Here is a 19,310-nt window from a genome sequence, read left to right as displayed (position 1 = left end):
TATGCTAACTGTTTTGCTATTACATAACAATCAGTCGTTAGTTGCTAGTCTGTAGCTGGAGCTAGGAGGCTGCAGTTACAGCTACATGTTCCTAATAAACTAACAACTGAGTGTATATTAGTAATTATCAGTTGTGTGCACAGACTGCAAAGTGCCTGACTGGAATTAATTGGTTGATTTCGGTGCTGAACTGATTCACCTGGCAGCCTAAAGATGCTCTTTAATGTAATAGTTTTATCATATATTATTATATTATACATATTATTATATTATGTTTTACCCCTCCCCTTTTAAAATGTAACATGTTTATTCAGAGATATTTTAACCGACTTACTTTGTACTTTTATCTGAGTACATATGTACAGTGATTTTACTTCTACTGTAGTAAAATGTCTTTTCATTTACAGTAGTGACCGTTGACGTGCTGACGTGCAGCGTGGCATCTCATCTCCAGTCTCTCCAGGAGTTTCTGTTACTGGAACAGTTTATTGCTGCTCAACACAGTTAATGTTGTTGTTTTCTTCATCACAGTGACAAACTACCTGCTGTACATTTAAACTTACACTAGTTCTGCTCCAGCATCCAAAGCTCTCTGTTCCTTTTAGCGACTTTCACTAATTCAGCAGTTGTTTACATGCTGTTCAGATCAGCTAGTTACTTTAGCTTAGCAGTTAGCGCTAGCTTCTTTCTCTCTCTTGCCCGGTGTGTCTTGGACCAACAGAAGAACTTGTTCGTCCGAGTGTGGTGTTGTTGTAACTTCAGTGTAGAGGACTGTGATGTTTATTACAACTTCATGATGTCTGCTGTCTTACCTTCGACTTAGGACTTCATGATGTCTGCTGTCTTGCCTTTGAAACATAGCTCCGCTCGTTAACCGCAGCCGCTCTCGTCTGTGACCGGCTGTGTACACAGCAGCCTTGAGCGTGATAGGCTATTACGTCGGGACGTAGGACCAATCAGATGGAGCTGTGGGCGGGACACCGTGACACACGTTTGTTGAGTTTACTGTCAGATCTCCCAGTCGGTTTTTTTTTTTACAAAAACAAACACTGGGGTCAATATGAATGTACCAGGTTTGCTGAACTGCTTGAGAAGTTTCCAGACAATTAGCAGACTCACCTATTCACAACTTTTTTACATTTCTGTTTTGTTTAACATTAAAAAAAAAAAACTCAACATGTCTTAAGTAGTGAGCTGTAGAGGTGTTGGTAACATATTTTAGAAATCTGGAGAGAGGCAGGATTCCCCACTGCTTCCAGCCTTCATGCTAAGCTAGGCTAATTGCCTCATGGCTCCAGCTCAGTATTTAATGCACAGACATGTGCATGCGGTGTTGATCTTCTCAGTTATAACAGCAAGAAGAAGAAGTGTGTTTCCCAAACTTATTTTTGACTTACTTATTTTATTATTTGTTCTTAAAATGCAAATGGATGTTCTTCACTCAGGAAATGAGACTACAAAAGACACCTGCTATGCTTTTAAAGTACTACAAAGATAATGCCGCTAAAAAAACATTTGCCAATAAATGTCTGTGTGGATTTTAGGAGGACTGGGAAAATCTGGACATAAATAGCAAGTAGCTCTCCTGTGCATATACCTGTGATCACAATGATCAAACGCAGAGTTTGAAGATCTGAGTGACCAAATAAATGTGACAAATTACAACAAGATCTATCACACTCTACAGGATGAGCTGTCTTGCCAGACTCTCCTTGGAAGCTGATTGGACAGATTGGACGAGCTCCAGCATATTGTTGTGGAGCAGATTGGTCCCAAGTAGCACCTGGTGCTTTGTCTCCACTTTAAACAGCTTCCGTCTTAGTAGCTGGCTCCCTTCCTGACACAAAACTCCCCTGTGGAAAAGAGAGAAGTGAATTGGTGTCTGCCTTCCTCTCAGGTACATCCTTCATCCCTCCACCCTCTCTTCTCCTCTCCTCCCTCCTCCTCCACTCTCTACAGCAATCCGCTGCCCACTCAAGCAGCTGTCAAGGTGAGGCAGTTTTACATGGTGAGGCTCCAATGCCCTTTTCCAATTTCACTTTGGAGTGAAGCTGGGCTGAACATGCCAATCCTGATATTACCAAACAAATTAAATCACGCGGTTGGGCGCAGAGGAGAGTGAGAGTGCTGAGGATGCTGAGATCATGGGGTGGAGGGCAGAGAGGGATGAGGATGAGGAGGAGGAGGAGGAGGAGGAGGAGGGGGAGTAGTTGTCAACCAGGTTGAACAGCTCTCCGCTTGGTCTGATCAGGACATCCTAAGAGGAGAATCATTAATTGGCTCAGGATGGAGGGGAGCACTGGTGGGAGACGACTGTGTGTTGCTGCTGGCCGTGTCTATGACAAAGCCATGATGGCTGGCAATTTAAGTCCTTATCAGAGATGTAGGGGCCACAGAGGGTGAACTACAGTACAAACCTCACTGGTTACACTGAAGAAAAGACGTCTACCTGATTTAGGTAATGTAACTTAGCACTTCTGGGCAGGATTTATTCCTCCTCTTCATCGACCATGCAGTGGCGACATAGCGTGTTTAATCTATTCATTCATTCCTTTGCTATTCTGCTTATCCTTCAAGGGGTGCAAGGGGGCGGGAGCCAATTGCAGCTGACATTGGGCGAGAGGCGGGGTACACCCTGAACAGGGTGCCAGTCTCTCACAGGTCTGACATACAGAGATAAACAACCGTTCACGCTCACATTCACATCTAAGGGCAATTTAGACTCACCAATCAACATAACCTGCATATCACTGGACAGTGGGAGGAAACAGAGGTACCCGTAGGAAATCTCCATCCAAATTAACATGCTAATAAGCCAATGTTTGGCTGGTGTAATGTTTGCTATGCTTTCAGTTTCGAAAATATCAGTGAGATATTTCAGTCGGACCTTTAGAGCCATGCAGCTAGTGTGGCATAATGTAAGGGATTACATTAAATGTATCAATGGAACGAGGTCGTTTCTGGCATCACAGCTTCATAATCATTAAAAAATGTGTTCTTTTATTCAACAATTATACAGGGAGAAATCCATTACTCAAGAAACAGAGCTGCCAATTTCTGCACCAACAGTGTCCTCAATCGACCGGAGCAGCGACTCCAGTTCTGCTGCTTTTCATTTAACATGTCTAACAAGGAGTGATCTAGACCAGGGATACCAGGTGAATGCAGTAGTTTCTTAGATTGAAGCTGGGAAAACAACATAATGCGGTGTTAGCTAAGTGGTGCAGCTTACTTTTTCTTGACTTGACCGAACACCACCAGTATCAGTATGACTATTTGTTTAAACTTGAAACTCTAACTTCAGTAGAAGTAGATAAGGCACATGGGGGGAAATCATTGCACCAAAAAGTATATCTATCTACTCTAGTACTTCAACACTAGGAGGTGAAATTTTCTTCAAATAAAAGTGGTTAGCTGACTTATTCCTGCGGGGCGAATATTATATATTCTCTGTATTACTTTTCACTAAAAGCTATGGAATTTATCTCATCACTTGGGAAAGATACCTGTCTATTTTTTTTAAGTTGATGCTGGAGAATCAGTGAAATACCCACTGAGTTAAGTTTAAATTTTATATACTGCTCAATGCTTTGAAAGCTCTGAAATAAGCTTTGAAATAAGTCATGAATCGGATATGAACTCTGGATTTCATTTTATAAACCAATTTCTGAATGAAGGAAAACTATAAATCACTGAAGCAGAACCATTATTTTTTTTAGGCCATTTTTGCCTTTATTATGATAGAGACAGCAAGGTTGGGGAGAGAGAGGGGATGACATGCAGCACAGGGCCACGGGTCGGATTTGAGCCCATGGCCACTGCGGTTAGGACTAAGCCGGTGTGGTACGTGCTCTACCAGGTGAGCCACCGGAGCCACGCCAAGCAGAAACATTATTTATTATATTTACTGTAGATAATTATTTCTCTTTGATAAATGACCTCGCAACTCAAGGAAAACACAAGCACCTCAGTCAGTTGTTTTAGGGATGCAAATTTGCATGCCGTTTAATGTGCTCCAGCTGACCAGCTAATTAGCTTCAGCATTATGGGAAGAGCAGGAAAAACACCAGTGGTTCTAAACCTGGAGTCTTCAAGCATTTGTTCCATGCTTTTTTTTTAGCCTAAATGCTAATTTGTAGTCACAGCAAACAGCCTGAAGTAGCTTTTCTGTTGTGTTACGTGTTTGTAGCGGCTCGTTACCGAGTGAAAAAAGATACAAAAAACATATAGCGCTCATAAAAATAGCTGAATTGATTGTATTGTGTTAATATTGGGTTTTACTTTAATTATCGTGCTGAACAAAACGTGAAAGAATCATAAACTTTTGTTCTTATTTTCTGCAGTAAATGAAAAGCCAATGTAAAAATCCCATTGGAAACAGGGTGATGCTTATTTCAGGGGTTGGCATCTAAAAATAGGTCATCCCTGTGGCGCTACATTCTGCAAAGAATTTGTGGACATGTCTGTAATTCTTAAATGGGAGATATTGGGTGTCAGAAGGCTGATGTGAACATGTTTTCCCACTCTGCTGCTGGCAAATTACAGTTTTAACAATAGTTGTGAATGTAGCCACGACACCTCATGACGTTAAGGAGTCGGTGTAGGCTGGAGCACCGTCAGATATCCTTCTCACAGACCCCTATGTTCATTCAATTCCTAAATCCATCATTGGCAATTGACTTGCTGGTTGCTCCTTGCTCTCCTCACGTAGTAACATTGACATTGGCCGGCACATTTCCAGCTTTGTGGCACTGAATCAACGTGTGCAGCACCAGCTGAAAGGTTCACACTGAGCTCTACTGCGCAGGAACTTATTTCTGAAGCACTTTGATGCGCAAATTAAAGGAACTCTTGTTTAGAGAAACTGAAGAGTGGAGAACCAGCGGATGATGTTAACACGAAGCGCATTCAGAAGAACAGGAGAAAAGCGTCGCAACACATATTTTTAGTATTGCTACAAGAGAGAGTACGAAAACAGAATTCAGGTCATTCATATTTCATGCATTTCTGTCCTAGTCAGAACTGTTAGTTCATTTTAATGTTGTTCTGTTCCTACCTACTGTGTCCACCTGCAACCTACTTATCCACGTGTCACACTGTAAGAGAGGCAAAGCAGAAGACTGCCACATTCAATTAAACAAAGTAATACGGTAGATAGTGTTGAAAAACTTTTGACATTTTGTCAGTAACATTTTTTCATGTGAGTAACTGTCTATTGGGAAAAAAATAAGGGATTTTACTTAAGGTACCAGGGACGCCAAAAATAAGTCCTCCGACTTTGCAACTCTTTATGCAGTGCTGGATTACCTTCTGGGCAAAGTAGGATAATGCCCAAGGAGCACCACATTAATTCTCTGTCAGTTGGTCCTGTCTCAAAATGTGCTGTATATTTTAAATAAAATTGAGTTTAGTGAAATTATTACAAACAGTGGGTCAAAGGATCATGTTTCACGGGTCCTTAAACGCCTCTTTACAAGTGCAGTGTCAACATGCACTTAGAAATGAACCCAAGTACAAGCACATAGATCCCAAATGTCGTCTCAACACATGCAGCAGTATAACTATCAGAAGCTGTGCAATTTTCATGATGCAGTGTTAGCTGCTGCAGTATGTTTACTCACATACCGGTGAAGATGTCTCATAAAATGTAAAAAAAAAAAAAAAAAACCCAAAAAACAGTTTGACATTTTGGAAAATTCATTTATTCACTTTCTGGCAGAGAGTTAGAGAAGACTGATACCGCTCTCCCAGATCTGTCTGTTTAATATGAAGCTGCAGCCAGCAGGTGGTTAGCTTAGCATAAAGACTGGCATACCAAATATATCAATACACATTTAAATCAGCATGTGAGCTGCTGATGTGCTGCTGCATCACTGTCACCAAGAAAAATAGTGACTTTGATTGCTTCCCATACAACTGTGTGTACAGCTTGGGCAATTAAAATCATAATGGCAGATTTTAGACACAGAACTAATGAGCTCAACTCCTCTGAGTGGAAATGCCATTAGAAGTCCTAATGGGCCTGCTTCACTGAGTAACAAAACAAATCCTCAGCTGCTAGATATGAGATGTGCCGCTTCCCAGACTAGAGATCAACACAGAGCCATTATTTGATTAATACTGTTTGTTTACATAAAGATACAAAGAAGCTTCTCCCCCCACTGTGTGCTACAAGGCCTGACACAATGTGATGTATAATTGGATGCTGGCTGTAAAAACAGAGAAAGAGTTGGTGGCATCCTGATCTTGAATGATGAATTGTGAAGAGGAAAAAAGAAGCGGATTAGGGAGTTGGTGAAGTATTTTTTTTTCCCCCTTTGTTCTCTTTAAACTCGGAACAGCTTCATCCATGTGTCTGTGGACTCAATGTTACAAACACTGATCTGTGTACTCGCGTGTCTACTGCAAGTATTCATTAAAACGGATCCAAAATGCATCTCTAGAAAAATATTATGACAGCTCAGTTTCTGAACCCCTTCCCTCCCCGCCCCCTTTTCCTTCAGCCACCCTCAGCGGGGATGAGGATCATTGGAGGGGGAAGATTTCATCATCTGGTCCTGCCAGGATCTATTCCTGCTTTGGTGTGTCCTCTGAGATCTCTGCTCTGTGCCAGCGCTGATGATGATCCAGGCTCTACACCTCCACTCCCACCGGAGCACATCAATCACCTCCACTCCTCTCACACTCCTGGAGAGAAAAGAAGGGGGGAAATGTGGGGGTGGGGTGGGGGTGGTGAAGCCTTCGCCTCCACTTCACTCATATCAGGCAGAGAGACAAAAGCGGAGAAAAGATGGAGGTGCGGTTGCAGCAACCGTCACCTCTGCTCCTGTGATGTCTGTCTGCAGTCACAGGATGCCAAGGAAAGAGCCCAGAAGGCAGGTTATGACAGATCTATAGGGGAGGGGATATGTGTGTGTGTGTGTTTGTGTGTGTGTGTGTGTGTGTGTGTGTGTGTGTTCTGCTGTTGCGGATTTCATATTTCACCTAATCTCTCTCAAATCAGAACAGACACCTGAGGCGTGAAATGGATGCCTGTCCCAACAGAGGGCACCCACGACTTCAAACACAATCGCTCAGAAGGACTAAACAGACTTTGTGTCTGTCTCCGTCTCCATTTACAGAGGAACGAAATCCCTCCATGGTGTTTTGTCCCTACTTGACATGAATATCATTTCTTGTTAGTGAAGAGACACTGGTTGCAGGTTATGGGGTCAACCCGGCTGCTGTTGAAACCGGTGCGACTCAGTGAGATTATACACTTTGGTGTCGGGCTGCTTCGCTTTGCTGGGTGAGAGTTCTTCACATCTGCATTTTATGTAAATATGCAGGAAAGTATTGGCACACTGGATAAAAAAAAAAAAAAAAATCCCAAGGCAACTTAAATATCTCTGTAACTATTTGTTTGGATTGCTATGAAAGTCCCAAGAGTGCGAATCCCGACCTTCCCTGTAGTAGAGGTTTTTTATTCATCCACTGAATAACCAGCAACTAATGTATGGGGACTTGCCATGGAGGTTTCTGCAGATATTCATGGTTCCTTAGGAGTTCGATGATCCCGACTTTTCCTTTAGTGCCACCATTTTCCAGTTTGAGTGAATAATGCTATCAGATGAATTGCAGCAGCAGCATGTTAGCATTGGCAGTGTGAGCATGTTCGTATGCTGAAGTTATTTATTGAGCTGCCTACAGCCTCACAGAGGCAAGAGCATGGCTGTAGATTCTCCGTCTTAAATATTTTAATATTTTAATATTTACTATATAATGCCTGATGAAGAGCCTGCAGGGTTGAAACATGCTCCCCCTCAAGGCGTGGTTGGTGCTCGTGACCATAAAGAATTCTCTGTAATGATGTCCAAACATGAAAAGCCTAAAATCAGTCAGATATCTTAAATGGACATGGTTTTGTCTTTTCAGGAAAGCAGGCAACTTGACATGAAAATAAATAAATAAAACAATCTATCAAGCATTCATACAAACAATCCCAATCACATCCAATTAAAAAGGCTACACACACACACACACACACACACACACACGCTACAGTTACCAGGAGGGCAAATATGAAAAAAGAAAAAGGAAATTCATGGTGAATGTTGAAAACAACCTCATGGACATAAGTGTTTCTTTTCTTCAGTGGCTCAGGGAGGAAGAGAAATGTTGGAGACAGTGTGTAAACATGTTGTGAGGCAGAGACTGTGCGCGTGGATTGCATTGAGGCAAACAGAGATATAACCTTTGTTTATGAGTGCAGGCGGGCCTGCTGACAGTGTGTATAAGTCAAGCGAGGCCAGCCCACTCGGAGATCTACTGGCACGCATTAATCAAGCACCAGGGGAGGAGACAAACGCCTCAGCACACCTCCGCAGGACTTTCTAACTAGAGGGAGGGAATGACCACAAGGTTATTGTACCTCCACGAGACAGAGCCACACTTTGATTCGACACTGCTGCGCTGAAATGCCTCTCTATAAATGTCTACTAACTGTGAACCGCAAGGATGACGGCAATAGACTTTTTAACGTCAGAGAACGGTTCGTCTGGAGTCATTTCACAGCATGAGTTATTACCGCAATAATATCCAGGAGTGCGTCCTTCAGGGTGATTATGGCTGCGACAGTGATGCAGTAGATGAGAAGCACAGATGGGAATTACTGGTTATTGTTACTGTTTTACAACTAGTAAAAAAAAAAAAAAAAGAAGACAACTCGGGAAGAAAACTAATTGAGAGTTTTTCTTTATGTAAATCATGAACACAATTGAAACTCGTTCTTTAGTGTCTTTATATTCTTATATATAAAGATAAAAATAAAGATTGCAAGAGATGAAAGGAAAAGGAGCAAACACAGCTTCTGTATTAAAAAAGAGCATTTTATTAAAACAAAATGCTTATTTACAAGGCAAGAGATAATACCTCTGTTGGAAAAGGGTTTGTACCTTTACAAAAAGGAGAGGAATTTGCATACACAGCCAGCTTGGGAATGATATTTGCATTACAGCAGTTATAGCTTATGACAGTGTCAATTCCACCCTGAAATTTTACTTTGTCACAACAGGACTGATGGAGAGACAAAACAAATGAAAAGTAAAATGGCTTTTTGAATAGTCAGACATCTTAATATAGTTCAAGCAGTGGGTAAAAAAAAATGAAAGAGCATCTCTTATTCACAGGACAACAAAATTCCTCATTCAGCAGGGATGGAAAAAGAAGCTACAGAGTTTTCCGTTTAAATAAAAATACAAAATTTGAGGACAAAATGATTTTAGGGAAAAATGTATTCAATGCAGGATCTGGGTGCAGGTGAAATACGACACAGATGCAGCTGAAGCCCATAACAGGATTTTTCCGATCTCTTAAGTTAAAAAGAAAAGTCCCATTAGCTTGATGAGTGGCTCATTATGATACCTAAACCAGTATTTGTACAGCCTTCTCATCATATTAAAGACAGGGTGACTGGCATCACAGATAAGACTCCTTGTCATTTAGTTATAAAAATAAATATAAGTTGAAGGAGGAATTGTGTTTTCATAAAAAGATTCAGTCCAGGTTTGAGTATTCAACTTACTGGCCGGCCCTGTTCCAACTGCCAATGTGACAGTCAGGGTCTTTGTTTCAACTTGATTCCACTTCGCAAACTGTTACAGTGTACTTTGATCGAGAGAGGAAGAGTCCAACGTGTCCATCAGGCTTCACAGTGAAGAGCGACGTACATCTAACAGCTGTTGTCTGTGTTTGTCAGGTGCGTTCGAAACGTGAACAAAAAGAGCTTTTCTCGCCCTGCATCACATCCCACCCGTCTCTCCTCTGGTTTCTCAGAGCCAGGGGTGCCAGGCAGGGTCCATGCGGCACAGATTGTCCAGGCTGTTTGCTGCAGCCACCAGGGTGTTGACTTTACTCTCCCCTCCCTCGAACTGAGCCAAGTTATGGAGGCGGGTCATGATGGCCGTGACGGCCTTCTGGACCAGCGAGACTAACTGCTGGGAGTCCATGTTCTCTGGCTGGCCGGCCGGGGACAGGGGCATGGACGTGTCCTCTTGGGTCTTCTTGTGCCATGCAATGATCTCGTCACGAAGGACGGCCTTCAGGATGCCGTCCACCTATCAGACACAGAGGAAACGGAGATGTAACTTTTCTAGAACTGATGTTGCAGAAACATGTACGATAAAACATTTTGTCTGTAGCTGGTTCCTCAGACAATCACTGCTCTTATTTAGAGACATTTCTCCGATAAAACTGTGGTTAGTTTCTTGTGAGTCAGCGTCCAAATTTACCAGTGTAGCTTCTTAGCTTTGATTCAGAGCAAAATGTGCATGCAAGGCTGACTGCTTTGTTTCATCTCGTCAAACTAGTCACAATAATGTGAAAATGTGATTATGTTGCTGTTGCCACAAAATCTTGCTGACGACTGTCTGGAAAAAATGTTACTAACCTGATTTAACTTTCTTTTTTTTTTACTTTATTTTACTGTTTCGTCAAAAAAGCGAAAAGAAAATATTTTCCATATTGAGCGTTTAAGTTCGTTGTTGACCTTGGAAACAGTGACTTGAACCTCCCAAAACAAAACAAAACAAAACAAAACAACAAAAACAAACCTCCCCAAACCTCAAGGTCCCTTTTTCCAGCTTTGCGTGAAGCTTTTAACTGCAGTGAGTTTTTCATTTGAACAGATTCCCACTACACATGACTAAAGTTCCACACTTAGGTGACAACTGAGGAAGACCACACGATGAGGTTGAAAGCTCCAGAAAAAGTATGTTTGTGTACCTTGGTTGTTGTTGTTTTTTTTTGTTTTTTTTGTTTTAGTCGATTAAAAAAAACAAACAAAAAAAAAAAACAATTACCAGACTTCCATATATTTAGTTTTTATATATTTAGTTAATTATGCAAAACCTTTTCAAAGCTCCGGAGTATAACTATATTGGCGGTAGCTAACGCATTATAGCTGCTCATGAGATTCCTGGCTAATTTGAAAACCGCTGCATCTATCTGATTATGTGCCAAGGGACGTCGTTTCTATACACTAGGTCTGCCAGTCTCACGGGCACTTTCCTGAGCCATGTGTTCAAAATGTCTGTCATGGGAATGTGAGCAATTAAACATGATAAAGCCTCAGTTTATATGAAGCCATTTTCCAATCTCAAACATACACATAAAACAAAGCTGTTAACTCCAATTAAGGATGTGTCAGTCATTCTTGGGTAAATCTCTCTGTGTTGTTAGGAGCTCATTACAGCGGCACAGAACTGAAATACATAACCATCCAAACCATGACGGGCCTCAACACTAGCAATCATCACCTAACTAGGTACATGCTGTTCCCTACTCTTAGCTAAAGCGTTTTTACGGTTTCAGTCGGCACTAGATTGTTTATATAGTAAGGCTTCACTATATTTGAGTGAATGATTATTGTGTGTTTGTTGTGTTCCCTGGAAACGTCCATTTTCTTTGACCACAAAAAACACTGGCCTCTGGCACTAGCTCTTAACTAGTTCTCCTCATTGAGTGAGTGTTTATTTACATCTCAAGCACTCCTGCAGCCAGACCTAAAGTATGTGCCAGAGCTATACATAGGCACCACACGCCTGTCATTACTGCCCTGCTGCAGATACATTATACAACCCCCCCGACTGTTCCTTCTTTCATTGCATTGTTTTTGTTTTGGTTGTGCCTTAGATAAAAAGCGGAGAGGAAGCCCACTCAGTTTAAGTCCAAAACAAAACCTGCAAAAAGTTGTTTTAAGCAGCTTTACTGCAGAAATCCAAACTGTCTTTTATGTGTACATGCCTGATTAAAGCTAAAATTATAGAACAGCTCAAGTGCAAAACATCTCCCAAAACAATGGTTAAAACTCTATTATCTCCCATCAAATGTGCAAGATCAAAACAAGTGAGCTTCTGATCAAAAACTATATTCAAACTCTATATTCATCTGTAAAATAAAATATTATTCTTATTCTGAGTCGTAGCTTGTTGAAAAACACAGGACAATCATAATCTAGCAAGTTCTTGCAGACAAGTTACCTTGAAGTTTGGCTGTGCGAAGCATCGTGCCACAGCGATCATGGAGGCGGTGAGTGGGCCAGAGACGCCGATGGTGGTCAGGAACTCAGAGATGTTTGGCGTCAGACGGAATGGAACGGGGCGATTAGCGTCCAGGTCGCCAGTGGCGTCGTTGATGTCAAAGCGGAAGTAGGAGACATTGAGTTTTCCTGTGTCCTAATAACAGAGAGCAGAGTAAGATTTTAAGTAGCTGTCAGCAGGCTCACAAATGAGTGTGTGAGGTGGACTGTATGTGTGAGAGGGGGGACATTTGTCAATAAAGCACTGTTCAGAGGTATCTTCTCAAAAAGATAAAAATATATTTCAAAAAAAAATCTATAAATATTCCTGTCTTCTTATGCCACATAGGCCCTGCAAGAAAATGACTCTTCTTCAGAAAAGCTATAGGAGTTACAAAACAAGCTCACACAAACGAAATGGCTGCCGTTATTGATCTGTGTGCTCTAGACACAGTAACACGTCAAACTATCAGCGGCAGAACATCTATAATCCTCAATTCACTCCCCCCCCCGTCGCTCCCCGCTGACTTAAATATATACAGCCAAGTTTTCATCTTTAAGCCTGCATTTATGTGCGAGAGGACCGCTACACAAGCGGCCATTCCGGGAAAGATAAGCTTCCTTATATGAAAAGGTGAGTGGCTCTGACAGCTTTATAGCAGAGCATTTCATTCCAGCTCGTGCTCCCTCTCCTCCTCTGTCTCGCCTCTTCCCCTCCCTCCCTTCCCTCCTCCTTAACTCCCTCCCCTCCTGTCTCTCCCCTACTGTGATTTGCTCCTCCAGGCCCCAGCGGAGGGCCTCAAGGCAGTGGGCTGAAACACCAGCAACCCCCAGGAGACTCCGATATGCCCGCAGACAGTTGGATGTGGAGGCAGCCTTCAGAATGCTAAATCACCAGACTAGTGGCCAGCGATGGCTTCATTTTGGGGCTGGTGTTAATAAGATGACGCAACGGTAGTGTGTCACATGTGGTGAACTTGACTGTGAGAAAATGACAGATACTGGGTGATTTGAAGAACAAATGTCAAGTATCAGGGGAGATACAGAAACAATTCCACAGGGCAATTCAACAGATTCCCAGGAGATGAGGTTTTTCCTTGTGAAGACAGGTGTTGAAAAAAATAAAGCCACTGAATTAATGAACAACAAATAGCAGGTGCCTTATGGACCGATGCCTCACAGCATCTCTCGGCTCCATGAGGACCAACTTAAAGGAATATAAGGTGTCTGTTTAGGCAGGGTGGGGCATGACGCTACTGCTGTGATGTCCTGCCCTTGCACTCTCTCTCTCTCTCTGTGTTTGTGTGTGTGTGTTTGTGTGTGCGTACACTCTCCGCACCGTAATCCTCCTGTGTCTAATGGGATCTGCGGAGTGGAACAGGCAGAGAGGGGGCTTAATACCAGCGCTTAGCTGCCCGGAGGAACGCCTGTCAGCAAAGGCCGATTAGGATCAGAAGGGAGGGGTGGCCGACTGACACAATCATCTTTAATAATGACTTTAAGAAAGCTGTCTGTGGACCCTGAGCACCAGACAGATGTGTGTGGACTAAGGCGCACACACACACACACACACACACACACACACACACACACACACACACACACACACACACACACACACACACACACACACAAATACGGCCTCTTCAAATTGAAACGTCTTTGATAGCTGTAGAGCAGGGGAACTGAATATAATGTTCTGTCAAAACATCCCTCGCACTGACATGGACTGGCTGACTGATAGGCCCAGCGTGAATGTCATGGGGGAGAATGGTAATTCATACGGCCAGATATGAGGAGGGTAATGGTGATCTCTTAATGCATCTATGAGAGTGTATATATATATATTCAATTAGCTTCTGTCACATGGATCCCACTTGCCCTTGACAGTGAGTACAACATGTCTCTGTTTGTGCATGTTTGTGTGTTTTTCTTACCTGTGCTATCTGCAGCATCTCAGGGTTGAGCCTGTTGAGGTGGAGCATGAACTCAGCCAGACCTATGAGGGCCAGCTGGATGGTGAACATCTTCCGGAAGGTCCAGTAATCGGTGGCGTTGGGGAAGGTGTGGAGGGCCCACTCCTTCAGCATGCTGCGGGGCACCATGTTGCCCTGCACCTCCTTCAGGATGTCTCGCAGGACCTGACAGCAGACCGGAGGAAGGGGTAGAGGTTAGGTATTGCCCGTGGTTGAGCCGTTATTGGTCATCACATTCAGTTTCAGTTTTACTCAGTGAAATAGTCGATTAGATAGTGATGATCCTGTGTCCACAGATCATCACTTTGTCATTGTTGGTGGATTTTCTTATTCTAAAGGCCAAAAGTCAATGACCTGAGAGCACATAATTATCTAGCTATCTAAAATATCAATGATGAATGTGTCAGGCTTTTGTACTTAAGAATCAGAGAGCAAAGCGTCTCTGTTATTACCACCATTTCACTTTGTGTTGAACCATCATAAAAATGGACATTCATCATAGAGAAGACACAAATTATCTTCCAAAAAAAGCCTTCACAAAACAGAAAACAGTGCAGCCAAAAAAATAAAATTAAAATAAAGCAACATTTTTTTTTTAGCTTAGGTGATAACCAGTCTGCAGGAACAGGTCAGTTTGTGACCTTGAAGCGTGAGCGAATGACAACACAGCTTCTAGTGCATTCAGCCAATAAGGTGACACATTATTTGGTTCATGTAGTAGCTCGGCTGACAACCGCTGATTGATTCACTTATGAGAGCATATCATCCCTATTCAGTTAAAAACCACGTATCTCCAAATTTGGTGATTTTAATTTTTTCAAATTAACCGAAGAATCAAATGCTCCGTTATGGGTTGAGAACATCAAACAATCAGAAACTAATTGGACAATCTGAAAAATGAATTGTCACAAAGCAGCTGAAAACAGCAGTTAGTCTTAACTCTTCAAAAGCTTATGTTTTGGAGATGTGTGATTTTAACAGGACAGTGACAAAATGCTCATTAAGCCTTCCTAGGTGCCTGAGACATGGCTACACAAGGCTACTGTTAAATTACAATTCATTCACCTACGCTGCATATAATGCCAAGTACCAAGCTGCGCTGCTGTGTATGTGCTGTCCATGTTATGAGCGCATGTGTGCAGATGTAGATGACCGTCTCCATACCTGGTGGCTGGCCTGTGTGCCTCTAGCCTGCACAGTGGCTAGACGATCATAATATCTGGAGATAGGGTTGTCATGTTCGATGCCCTTCTTGGCACAGCGCTGTTTATAGATTTCCACCAGTGACAGAGATGAAGGGTTGTCCTCTACTAGCCGCATCTGAGGCGACACTGCCACCACTCGGGGCACTGGAGAGGTGGAGGGAGAGGAAGAAGACAGGATACAGGTGGGGAAGAGATGGGGAGGGGAAACGACAGGGAGGAAATGGGATGTAGGGAAACCCGAAGGGAAAAGGAAGAGGAGAGAGTGGCAGACAGAAGGAGGTAACAAGAGGGGAAAACAACCGAGTCAGTGACACAAGCTGTAAACATTTGGCTGCAGTTACTAGCAAATAGTCTCTGTTTTACCACAGTGTAAACCACAGTGTAAACCTACAACTAAAATACTCAAGAGTCGGGAAACAGCTGCACTGAAGACGAACGCCAGGCAGGGTTAAAGAAGGTAAAAGGCTGTGCATGGGCTGCCCAGTGAAAGCAGTCTAAACATTTACATACACTGGCACCCCAAATCAAATCAATACCAGCCATTCCAGTTGGGAGGAAATGGGTTGGAAGGGACTGTTGAATTCCCCTTCCATATTTCCCCTTAAACAAACCAATCAAGTGCATAAATGGAGAGTGGGCAAACATCTGGATGGAGGCAAACCACAAGGGGATGACAAGAGAGGAAATAGCGCTTGAAAGCGAATTGAAATTGTGTGCGTGGTGTGTGAGTGAGACAGACACAGAGAGAGAAAGAAGAAAAATGAAAGGAGATGGTCAGTGCCAACTGTTCTCAGTGGACAAACAGGTGCAAAACAACAACAACAACAAAAAAAAAAGCTGCTTTCCCTTTTTTTTTTTTTTTTCCTCGAGAGAGCTGGTGATGATACCGCATAAAAAAAGCAGAGAAATGCTCCTAATATAATCCTAGTGAAATTTCATCCCTTGTCTCCATGTTTTAAAACCTCCTGCACACAGGCCCCATCTCTCTTATCCCTGATCCTACCAGTGAAGAAGAGGTGTCTTTTGGTGGTCTCCTTCCTCTTCTCCAGACAGGGATTGAGGAGGCGCAGGAGCTGCAGGACCCTCTCCTCTCGGCGTGACTCGGTCAGGCAGGCGTCGTTCATCACCAGGTAGGGGTAGATTTTACCATTGTGGCCGCGGATATAGAGACGACGTGCTGCAGTATTGTGTTTCTGAACAATTTCCACTCTAGGCATGAACCTGGAGAGAGGTGCAGAGGAACAGAAGTGAAGCAATAAATGGTGCGGGAGGAATGATACATGCTTCTTTAGAGCACGCCAGTGAAAACTTTGTATATTTCTGACTCAAAATGACCAAGATTTATTAAATAAAGAATTCAAATTTGGATTAAAATCACTGGGGGTTTCAGTCTTAACCAGACAGGATAATAAACATGTTACCTATACTTTCTATGTGTAGGTAATTCTATATTAATTTGCCATTTAAAACTATTTACTGAAGTACAAACTAAGTATCAAGTAGAACATAAAATGGCATCAAAAATGTAATGAGTGCTTGGCGGAGCAGAGCTGGTTTTTGGTTCACGGCTGGTGTAAATTCACTCTCTGGTTTACTAGCCCCAGGTGTCCGAGTGTAGAAAAGTCCTTTACCTTGCAATCTTGATGTAGTAGTGCGTAGGTTTGGGCATGAGGAATTCCCCGGGGATCTCCACCTCAGCTGTCTGTGCGGAGAAGTTGCTGAGGAAGCGGCACTTCTCCTCAATGAGGAAGAACTTGGGCAGCTGTTTGGTCTTGGCCTCGAGGATTTTGATCCATTTTTTCAGCTTGGAGATCAGATTGTGAAGCTTCATGGAGCCCGGCACGCTGAAGTCAAAGTCTGGTAGGGGAGGAAAGAAAAGTCACGGTAACAACAAGAACCTGGATTCATTAATCTCCTTATTTCCCCAACTCTCCAAGCGTCTCCCACTCTTCTCACCTGCCTTTATAACAGGGAACAGAGAAGCAAAAAGATCACCTGTGCTTCAAATAGCTTTTAAATTACAAGGGCCTGGTGAACTTAATGATTTGGTATCGATGACTGAAAGTAGAATGTGAATTAAAAACTAAAAAAAAAAAGAAAAAAAAGAAAACCACTGACAAAAGCAGAAATACGCTGCTGGTGAATTGATAGTGGCCAGATGAAATCCTCAGGCTGGATGAGAAGGTCTTTTCAGCAGGTCAATGTGTTACACTTTTCCTTCCCTCACTCACCTATCCTCAAAATGCCCTTCAGCGAGACACTAACGCCCCCAAACGCTCCACTGGAGCTGCTCCCAGCTGCAAACAGCACAGGACTAACAGTAGTGCAGCTCCCAGGTGTGTTTGACCTTTAACCTCCCCTGAAGCTATATGCGCCCATACTTATGCTATAAATACGGATGTTTCTGAGTGACCTCGCCAAATAAAATAGTATAAAGGGTTGCAACACATGCAAACAGCAAACACACAAGTACTACTCAAAGTAGTGTCAAAATAGAAGTAAGAAAATAAAACTGAAATAAACAGATCATAAAGGATAGCGCTCGAACGCTCATTGGTCAAATGACTTTCATTGCAGTCGGTGCAACGGCTGTTTGAAACCACAAATGGTTAAGATTAATTAGAGTGAGATCTGGGTATTTACCTTACCGTTATTTACCCAGTAACATGTACTAAGAACACCTTGTTATTCACAGCAATGGCCTAAGGGAGGGCAGTGGTTACACAAACTTACATCTGGGAAATGTCCATTATAAATATTGTGTGGCACCGTTGGTCACTCCACTCCAGCAGTGTGGTGCAGTGCCTTGCTTAAGAGAACTTCACGGATAAGTTATTCATGGCAGGATGGCAGCACAAGGAGAGCTGTTTGCTCTATCGACTTAAAGCTCCCTGGCGGAGGAAGGGAGCTGATTAAATTAGAGCTATAAAAATGAGAGTCTTAAAGTATTAAATTCCTGTTTCAAGTCACAACTCATATTGCACATAACATATTGTGATGAGCTGTAGCAATAACAACAGAAGGAGGGGAAGTGAGCCAGGCAGGTTTTCCATTTTAGAGTAAAGCCCCCAGGACATCTCTGTAACATGAATGCGCACACACACATACACACACACACACAAACATCTACCTCTCCTATTTCAGTACACCCCGTTGTGCTGCCTGTTATAATGAATCCATGAAACTGCAAGGCCTTGCCATTTCAAACCCGTTCAATCTCTCCCAGAGTGAGACCTCCTAATACTTTAAATAAGCCCTTTAAAACAGCCAATGTTCTTTTCGGAGTGGCCCTATTTCGCTATCCGTCTGCCTGCAATTCACCTGCCTTGATACCAGAGGTAAAATTGAAACAGTCCTGAGAAATTGCAACCCGACAACAATTCAGCACCATAAAAGTGTATAATGCCTACAAATAGAAAAAGCGGGACATGCTCCACTCCTTCAGAGCCATGAAGCAATATAGTAATATCATTCCATCTTTATCAGATATAAAACATTTACTCGTTTATCTGGAGACAGCTGCACAAGATACACAGGCATTATGCCATTATAACTACTAAATACATGAATATTTAAAGTAGTTAAAACGACATGTTTTGTTAAACACAAAAAACAATGACTTTTCTGAGACAACTGGTAAACAATATTTCACTTGTTTTGTGCTCTAATTGTGTTAGTGATGGTCAGCTGCAGCACTTCCACACCTCTTGTTAAAACCAGATCAGTGGTGCATCGTGCATGACACATTATGTGTAAACAAATGAAGAAAAAACATGTGAAACTCCTTGTTTCAGTCAAATCCAATTAGTAAAACTAACAAACACTGTAGTGCCCCCCTCAGGCCGACCATTACAAAGCGCTCCAGTTATTGCACATGACGCACGCACTGTCGCTTCATCAGTTTCAGTATTTCAGTAATAGTAGTCAACAGTCAATAGTAGTATTTTCCAATTTATCCATTGGTCTCATTAATATTAGAGTGATATTTTTAAATGTCATAATTAACCTTCTGATAGAACGTTTATTTTGCATGGACAGTGATTTGTAAACGTGTAGCAATGTTAAAAATACAGA

The 19,310-nt window shown here is 42.5% G+C and overlaps 1 protein-coding gene across 1 annotated transcript in view; it reads right to left on the bottom strand.

Annotated features, from left to right (window-relative positions):
- Nucleotides 1-8,854: 8,854 nt before the first annotated feature.
- The window catches only part of trrap (transformation/transcription domain associated protein), an 80,739-nt gene continuing 70,283 nt past the window's right edge, over nt 8,855-19,310 (bottom strand). Inside the window, exons 68-73 of the mRNA XM_022742431.1 lie at nt 16,868-17,093; nt 16,240-16,457; nt 15,196-15,380; nt 13,993-14,196; nt 12,018-12,212; nt 8,855-10,094 (exon numbers count right to left, since the gene is read on the bottom strand). Of these exons, the coding sequence (XP_022598152.1) occupies nt 9,810-10,094; nt 12,018-12,212; nt 13,993-14,196; nt 15,196-15,380; nt 16,240-16,457; nt 16,868-17,093 (1,313 nt within the window). The 3' untranslated portion in view covers nt 8,855-9,809. The remainder of the gene's footprint in view (nt 10,095-12,017; nt 12,213-13,992; nt 14,197-15,195; nt 15,381-16,239; nt 16,458-16,867; nt 17,094-19,310) is intronic.

The sequence above is a fragment of the Seriola dumerili genome, unplaced genomic scaffold (genome assembly GCF_002260705.1).
Source record: "Seriola dumerili isolate Sdu_G_001 unplaced genomic scaffold, Sdu_1.0 BDQW01000068.1, whole genome shotgun sequence".
NCBI classification, from domain to species: Eukaryota; Metazoa; Chordata; class Actinopteri; order Carangiformes; family Carangidae; genus Seriola; species Seriola dumerili.
The sequence above is the reverse complement of the archived record's forward strand: the minus strand, read 5'-3'. Positions and strand labels throughout refer to the sequence as shown.